Here is a 9656-nt window from a genome sequence, read left to right as displayed (position 1 = left end):
TTAGTATAAATATTGCTATTTGTGAACTGATAATTAATTTAGAGTTTTATGCAAGTTATCATTATTAATTTTTTTAGTTTTTGTGAAAATGTGGGAGTGAAACGACAAATCACGCCTTCATGCCAGATCTAGCGCAATCTAATTACCATATGCAAAGTTTTAAGAAATCGAAAATTGATTTTACAATTTACGAGATTTATTAAAAAATCGTCCTCTTTGGACGAGTTGGGGTAAAACTTTATACATCGTTCTAAATTTTTTGACTTTTAATGTTTTATATATTTTTCAAGTTTGCCCGTTTTTAGACTGAATAATTGGAAATGCTTCTCTTTTTAATAAAAAAAAAACAAATAAGCAAAGGCTACAGTCGAGCGGGGCCGACCGTTGAATACCCTACAACACTATAATAATTTTATATAGGCGAGATACTCGAAAGAATTCCACAAGATATTGTGACAAATAATAAAAGAAAATCATCGTGTTTCGTTATTGGTTTTTGACTGAAACGCATCTATATGAGATACAGACATTTGACTATATTCTTCAACGAAATCAGCGTTAACGAAATAGTCAGAAGTGCGTCTTTCCTGCATTTGTGAATTCTCCAAAAAGTCACTGGAATGGACATTTTCGTATTTAGTCTACAAAAGTTGGCAAACTATTTCACACATTGAATATTTTTGGATGGCCATCCGAAACTGCTTGGCTTTTGCAATGTGCGGTAACCCCCATTCAAATGTGCGTGAGGATCGGGCGATAATTAAGACCTGCTGACAATTTTGCAGTTTTTTGGTCCATTTCAACCCCTAAATATATAACGATCATCTCCAAAAAGAGTAGGCATCTATTCTGACCCTCATCTTATCCCCATGCAAAATTTCGTAAGGATCGGGCCATAAATGCGATCTGTATATGATATCCTGATATCTTAACTACTTAGTTTTGTTAGCTGTAGAAATATTAACAAATGTTTAATTCAAAATTAAAATATGCCAAAAATATGACAAAATTGAAAAAATATGAGAAAATATTACAAATCCAATATTTTCATCTTTAGAGAGATAGTTTTATGCGATTTTTTAGACGTTTTTTCTTTCCTAACAAGAGGGCATTCTGAATTAATGAGAACTGTCGAAATCATTTCAGCCGTTCTCGACATATAAGATATCTTTCAAGCATATCTTCTTTGATAGACATATATATCGAACATATTTTGTTATAAATCCGATTTGTTGGATGTTAACATCAATGTAAAGGTCAGAAGTAACCTTGTCATGGCTTTGTGATTTCGACAGGATTTAAAATATCCACGGTTTAATGAAAAATTTTGAATTTTCTCAACACAAAAGATATGGTCTATTTTACCCGCTAAATATTATCCGATGACCACCCAAATTGGTAGGCTTCTTCCCCGCCCTAAACTCTAGCTACATGCGAAATTCCGCGTCGATTGGTCTATAATTGCGACCTGTATAGCTACTGCAAAATCCGACATTTTTTCAGTATTTGGTCCATCTCCAAAAGAAATAGGCTTCTATTCTGACCCTAACCCCACCTTCGTGCAAAATTTCGTAAGGATCGGGCCATAATTGCGACCTGTAGCGTGATTACAAATTAACATGGACAGACGGACGGACGGACATACATAGCTAGATCGACTCAGCTCGGCGAGCTAGGAAGATCCATATATACTTTCCTATATGGGAAACCAATATTTCGAGGTGTTACATAAATTCTGGCCCAATCAAACTTATAATACCCCCAACACATAGTGTTGTAGGGTATAAAAAAATTTAATATTCATTTTCCATTACATATCAAACTGCTTTCGTGGGAGAGGTACAAAAATGAGTGGACCAATATTGTCCATTTTCACACCTGAAATTAGTTTCATTCGTTAATAAAAAATGTTATCATATAAAAATTACAAAAACAACCAAAAAAAATAATTTTTCGAGTGACATCTGTTAAAAACCAGAAATAACAAAATTACACATGTCATGGCTAATCATCGCAGACTTAAACCAGAGCTTTTCATACAAACTTATATTTCATCAAGAGATGGCGTGAAGTATCATCAATTTTGGTAAAAATGTTACCATGTAGGTCCATGCTTTCCTATAACAATACCTCCTCCTGACTGACTTAACGATTCATCAACGCCCAGACGAAACGGCTGAAGCTAGAATCTTAAAATTTTAGGTGAGGCCACTTTTGGTCCGAAGGATTCAGATAAGCCTGGATTTTTGGAAATTCGTACTGGAACGGCAAGAAAAGTACTAAAAGGTACTAAATATGGTAACCTTTCTGTTTGAGGAAGAAGTAGAGCTAGAACTCTTAAATTTGCAATAATGACCATTGATGGAGTGTATGATGGAAGTACAAAAGGGCTTTTGGAAATTCGCACTACGAAAATTACAAAAATTTTCTAAATTTGGTACCGTTTCGTATCATGTGAACGGTTAGAGCTAAAAACTTAAATTAAGAATGGGAATCAAGGTTGAAGAGTAGAGTCGATGTAAGGATGTAGTTTTGGAAGTGTGTACTCATGTATACGAAAAGTACTAAATGGTACTAAATTTAGTTAGATTTGAATTTGGAGGAATGGCTGGAGGTAGCTGGAATCCTGATCATGTAGGATTAGGATATAGAAGTAGTTTTCAAAATGTGTACTAAATGGCACTAAATTTGGTACAATTTCGATTTGAGTGAACCCATAGCGCCGGAATTCTGAAATTTAGAAATAAGAATTCTATTGCATTCTAGGACTGAGGAATGTAGTTGGTTTAGGAAATTCGTACTTATGTGTATTAACTGGTACTAAATTTGATACAATTTAAATTTTGAGAGGACCAGAATATGTATTTGGACTATTCAACAGGAAAAACTCGTACCTGTGTGTACCAAATGGTTTGGACGGAATCTGATACTCCTTCGAGAGTTATCGGGTACTCTAGTCAGTTAGCCAACGAAGCAGATGGACAGTGCTAGATCGTCTGCTGAAACGGATTTCGTTCGATAAAGCACGTTTTGGCCTATTAAATGATATATAACCTCTGTAGCCATATGGCTGGAGGTATAAAAAATATGTTGGAAGGTGTCCGCAGACCTTGGACATTCCAACAGGAATCAGCACCATCGCACTCAACACGCGCAACCCAAGAATGGTTACAAAATGAAGTTCCCCGCTTCATTTCTAGCGCACAATGGCCACCAAAATCTCCGGATACCAATCCGTTGTTTTTGGAGTATTTTGGAAAGCAAAGTTGGCACTAAAAATATCAAAGTGTCGATCACCTCAAGCAAACGCTTCGCCGGGAATGGGCCATAATACCGCAGAGCAACATACCAAGCGTTTAACGGTTTCATTGGCCGTTTGAAGGCCATAATTCGTGCTAAAAGTGACCAATTCGAACAAATCTAAACTTATTCTAAAATGTGAGGATATTTCCGAAATTTTTTTCTTTGATTCAATAAAACTAAAAAACAAAAAAAAAATTAGAATTATGGCGTTTGATTTTGTTGCAGTTTTTTTAGATACTGATTTGATATATTATAAGAGTTACAATTAATCCAAAATTTTAAATTTTCGTGGGAGAGGTACGGGAAGAGTTGTTATTGCCCATTTTCGCATATGAGCCCACGTTTTACTATATCGTGGACAAGAATTAGCTTGCCGTTATAGTATGTCTTCAGAATATTAAGATGAGCCGTAATTTTCCAAATCGTATTCTCCCTAGATAGAAGATATAAAACCGTTATTTAGATGAGGTACATTTTGGACCATATCAAATCATATATACCCTCTGCAGGCGTAAAGGTAATAGTATCAAAATTGATAATAAATCTTTTAGAGGCCCTGGTAGGTGGTCCACACCTCTTTTATACGTCTCTGGTAAATGCATATTTTTCCATGGCATATTCTTTTACACAATATTTCACAGCACAATTTTTACAAGTTCATATTAACATTGTATTATTCTAATTAATTTAGCCATAATGGAACTGATTTTGTTAGACAAACTAATGCACTGTCGTGTCCAGTAGCCGATTGCCCAAGAAACTGAAAACTGCATGCAAGGCACATACAAATTATGACATCCAAAAGCTGCAGCTGCTCGTTCCGTTGCAAGCAAAATGATCGATAGCGATCAAATCAACCAAAGGCGTTCAAAAAATGCACAACATATCAACATTCAAATGAACGGCATTTGTTTGTAACGCTTTAAAGAGACAATTAGGCAAGATTTGCGCGAAGCCTAACCTATTAGGGAATTTGTGTCTAATGCAAATGGGTTGTGATGCATTCGAATGGAATTGCAATGCATAAATGCTTGGAATTGCAATGTATCTATGTGGAGGTGGGTGGAATAGGCATGGGAGGAAGGAAAAATTGGAATTTATGAATCGCGATTCATCGTCCGGGCGACATATTTATACCTGTGTTCATATAAAACGTATTGTTGTCACTAATTGGTGCGTGTAGACCATTCATCACTTATCGCCGAAGCTGTTGAAAATATCGGATAACGCCATGAAATTGGTGAGAAAATAATAATATTTGTGTGTTAGTGGTAAAAGTGCAAGAATCAGAGAATCAAATAAAATTGTATTCGTGTTCTGAACAAAAACTTATGAGGAAATATAGTGAATGTAATTAATAATTAAAAATTAATAATTTCAAGTTTTAAAAAAAAGTTCCTGCAATTTAAGTGCTGTCGCGTTTTCTCAGCCATATGGCTACAGAGGATATATATCATTTGATACGGCCAAAACATGCCTCTTTGGATCAAATCCTTTTCAGGAAATTTGGAGTCGACCTAGTGGTATCCGTCGGTCTGTCTGTCTGACTTGTGCGCACGATAACTCTCCGATTTGATCCCAGCTTGGTACATAGTAATATTATTATAAAACTTGATCGAGTTCAGAGATGGACAATATAGGTGCACTCCTTCTGGTACTTTCCCTAGAAAAGGTCAACATTTTCCCAGCATATAATTTGCAGTATAAAGCAAGAAATGATCCTCAGTTTTCTATAAACTTTGCAAATTCCAATATTTTTATCAGTGCTACGAAATCGTACAATATCAACCCACCCCATCATGTACCTCCCCAAGAAAGGTTCTACATTTTGAAGAAATAAGCATCTCTTCACATTTTACACATCCTAATATTTCTACCAACACAAAATCTGGTGTGATTAAAGTAGATTTCGACCCACTCCCTCTGGTATTTCCCCAAAAAAGAGTTATGTTTTATATACAGGATGAGATAAAAAAACTGCAAGAAAGTCAAACGCGATAATTTTTACATTTTTTTTAATTTTTATTGAATGTTAGCAAAAAATGTCGGAAATAGCATCAAATTTTGCAATAAGCTTAGATTTGTTCTAATGAAACCGTCACACGCTGCCCGAATGTTGCTTTGAGGTATTTTGGCCCCTTACCGGCGAGGCGCTTGCTTGAGGTGATCGACACTTTGGTATTTTGTAATGCCAACCTTGCATTCCAAAATACTCCAGACACAATAGTCCAATGGATTAGTATCCGGACATTTTCGTGGCCATTGTGCGTAGGATATGAAGCGAGGAACCTCATTTTGTAACCATTCTAGGGTGGCGCGTGCTGAGTCCTGTTGGAATGTCTAAGGTCTGCGGCCAAAATGTTTACTTGCACCCTCCAGAATATTTTCTCGATAATATTCGGCATTTATTCTGATGCCACGTTTGATTAATACGAGCGGAGAGCGACCATCGGCTGTTATGGCGGCCCACACCATCACCATGGCCGGCGCTTGAGTTCTGGTGGCCAACCGAAGGAGCACATTTTCAGCTGACCTCTTTGGCAAGTAACCACGATCATTTTGTTTGTTTACAAACTGCTGGACAATTCTAAGACGATTTAGCCCTGTCCGTCCGTCTGTCCGTCTGTTGTAATCACGCTACTGTCTAAACGAATTAAGATAGGAAGCTAAAATTTTGCACAGATCTCTCTTTTGTCTGCAGGCAGGTCAAGTTTATCGGCAGGTCAAGTATATCGGTCCACGATATCGTATAGCCCCCATATAACGGTACCCCCATATTCGGTATTTTGATGATTTTAGCCACATTTTTCAACGGAATTGTCAGAAAATCCACACAAGTAATTCCTTGTGGGTACTTTATACCTCGGCAGAGAATTATCTATATAGGTCCACGATATCATATATCCCCCATATAACGGTACCCCCGATATTTGGTTTTTTGATGATTATATCCACATTTTTCAATGGAATTGTCTGAAATTCCACACAAGGGGTTCTTTGTGAGCACTTCACCCCCTGACATAGAGTTCTCTATATAGGTTAACGATATCGTATTGCCCCATATAACGGTACCCCCGTTATTCGGTATTTTGATGATGTTAGCCATATTTTTCAATGGAATTGTCTTAAAATCCACACAAGGAGTTCCTTGTGAGTACTTTACCTCCTGAGAGAGAATTGTCTATACAGGTCCACGATATCGTATATCCCCCATATAACGGTACCCCCGATATTCGGTATTTTGATGATTTTACCCACATTTTTCAACGGAATTGTCTGAAAATCCACACAAGTAGTTCCTTGTGGGTACTTTATACCTCGGCAGAGAATTATCTATATAGGTCCACGATATCATATATCCCCCATATAACGGTACCCTCTGATATTCGGTATTTTGATGATTTCAGGCACATTTTTCAACGGAATTGTCTGAAATTCCACACAAGGGGTTCTTTGTGAGCACTTCACCCCCTGACATAGAGTTCTCTATATAGGTTAACGATATCGTATAGCCCCATATAACGGTACCCCCGTTATTCGGTATTTTGATGATTTTAGCTATATATTCCAATGGTATTCTCTGAAAATCCACACAAGGATTTCTTTGTGATCACTTTAACCCCTGAAAGGTATTTGTCTTTATAGGTCCACAATATCGTATATCCCCCATATAACGGTACCCCCGATATTCGGGATTTTGATGATTTTAGTCACATTTCCCAATTTAATTATATGAAAATCCACACAAGGAGTTCCTTGTGAGTACTTTACCCCCTAGACATAGATTTGTCTATATAGGTCCACAATAGCGTATATCCCCCCATATATCGGCACCTTCCGATATTAGGTAATTTAAAGATTTTAACAGAATTTTCAATTGATTTTATTTTTTTGAAAATTTTCTAATTCGTTCCAAATGGTGGAGGGTATTTTCTTTCTGTTGTGGTGTAAGTTCTTGCTCTTTTTGGAATTTCAATGACTTAACTCCGAGCTCATTTTTCAATATTTGCCAAATGGAATATTGCGATATGTTCAGCTCACGAGACATTTTTCGGCCGCGGCGATTCGTGTTTCGATCAAGTCGCTTCGTTTCCTTTCGAACCATTTCTGCAAATGTTGCTGTTTTCTTCCGTCCACTTCCTTGACGTCGGGCTACGCTACCAGTATCACGGTAACGAGCGATGTTACGAGACACAAAAGATTTATTCACATTTATATGCTGGAGTGCTCTAACGATAGCCACTTTTGGTTTTCCAGCCAAATATAAAGAAATCACACTATTACGCTTGAATTTCATCGCGAATAACATTTTTTCTGGAAAATTCTCACCAAAATGCTTTTCTACGCTTGTAAACAATAAAATGAACTGTCACTGGAATAGTTTTGAAGTTGGTTGCAGTCTTTTCATCTCACCCTGTATATTAGGTAAATTTTATAAACACGAGTGTTAGGTAAAGATTATTAGGGTGGGTAGACGAATAACGAGTAACCAAAGGAGTCAACATTAAAATAACCATAAAACTCATAACTCGGCACAGCCTAATATTTCCATTAAGGCTCGATCTGATGTTAAGATGTTATGTATCGGACCACAATTTCCGGTATCTCCTCCACAACGGGGCAACATTTTTAATAATAAATCATAAAATGTGAAATAAATATCAGACACTATTCGAGTTTCACACATCCAATCACAAGATCTGGTGTGAAGATGGGATATATTGTTCCACTACATCTGGTACTTCCCCCACAAAGGGATCAACATTTTCAACACATACATATATCTCTCATCACTTGGGAAACAAGCCAGCAATTATCTTCAAACTAGGTATATCTCAATATTCCTCTCAACAATGATGTGACTGTGGAATTTATTGGCGAACTCCTTCACGTCACCTCAACCACAAGAGATTATAATTTTGATTAAAATTTTTTCGCATAAAATATAGAAATTAAATTAAACATTAAACTTTTCGAAATTGTAAACTCGTTTATTTCAATCCACTTAAATAAAACAATAATAATTCAAACTAACTGATATACCGACATATATATTATTTTCAGATAATTTTCCTAGTGTTGGCCATCTGCTATTATGTCAGAGCTAGTGTAATACCGGTGCACACCTTGCCCACAACGTATGCAGTGACTGCTGGTACACCGGTGGTAACCGCACACAGTCATCAAGTGGTTGCCCGCCAATTTAACCGAGTCTATGTACCGACTGTACCCACTGTGTCCACCGTTCCAACGGTTGCCTATCCTGGATATTCTGCCACTTGGTCTACATATCCCTATATACATCGTTATGGTTACGGTTATGGATATGGATATCCATACAGCTACACTTATCCTTATTCGACGACTGTATGGTAAAATTTATAGTGAAATTGTAAACATATAAAACGAACATGAATATATTAATATGTAGACGAGATTTTATAGAAAAATACATTCACTTATTATAGACAAAATAAAATCGACTATTTAACCAAAGATACAGAATTAACCAGTAAGGAAAGCTCAAAAGTCGGGCGGGGCCGACTATATGATACCCCACACCACTATGCATATTTAGTAGAGCTCTCGTAAAAAGGTTTATACAGGGCATTTCAGAGCTCTATGAGATATTTGGTACAAAATCAAAATCTATATAATTCTATCGTGCATTTTACGAACCGGGTTTCTCCAAATTTTACGTATTCTTCTTCTTCTTCTAGACTGGTGATTTGGGCTGATATTGACCATTTTGTGCACATTTAACCCGAAATCGGATGAAGATATATATGAGAGCTATATCCAAATCTGAACCGATTTCGATAAAATTTAAAACAGCTATTCCTGTGCTCCATCTAATACCTGGTACCAAATATCACGGTTGTGGAGTGAATATTACGAATGTATGGGACTAAAATTCTAAATCGGATGAAACATATATATGGTTGCTATATTTATATCTGAACCGATTTTCACTAAATTTGATATACTTGCTTCTAGGCCGAACTCGGTTGGGTGTGCCAAAATTCAGGTAATTTGGACTGATAGTGGACATTTGGTGCACATTTAACCCGAAATCGGATGAAGATATATATGGGAGCTATAGCTGTTTCTGAACCGATTTTCTCCAAATTTGTTGTGTTTGCTTTAAGGCTAATCTCGGTCACATGTGACAAAATTCGGGCCATTTGGGCTGATATTGGTCATTTGGTGGTCAATTAACCCGAAATCGGATGAAGATATATATGGGAGCTATATCCAAATCTGAACCGATTTCAATAAAATTCAAAACAGCTATTTCTGTGCTCCATCTAATACGTGGTACCAAATATCACGGTTGTGGAGTGCATAGTAGG

The 9656-nt window shown here is 36.7% G+C and overlaps 1 protein-coding gene across 1 annotated transcript; it reads left to right on the top strand.

Moving 5' to 3' along the window:
* The first annotated feature begins 4400 nt into the window (after nucleotides 1–4400).
* On the top strand, nucleotides 4401–8808 carry LOC101888076 (uncharacterized). Its single transcript, XM_005184565.3, has 2 exons — nucleotides 4401–4543; nucleotides 8368–8808. Exons 1-2 carry the CDS (start codon nucleotides 4535–4537, stop codon nucleotides 8677–8679), a joined length of 321 nt encoding a protein of 106 aa, XP_005184622.1. The 5' UTR covers nucleotides 4401–4534; the 3' UTR covers nucleotides 8680–8808.
* Nucleotides 8809–9656: the final 848 nt, after the last annotated feature.

Source organism: Musca domestica, unplaced genomic scaffold, assembly GCF_030504385.1.
Source record: "Musca domestica strain aabys unplaced genomic scaffold, Musca_domestica.polishedcontigs.V.1.1 29, whole genome shotgun sequence".
NCBI lineage: Eukaryota > Metazoa > Arthropoda > Insecta > Diptera > Muscidae > Musca > Musca domestica.
This window is presented reverse-complemented; position numbering and strand designations above follow the sequence as displayed.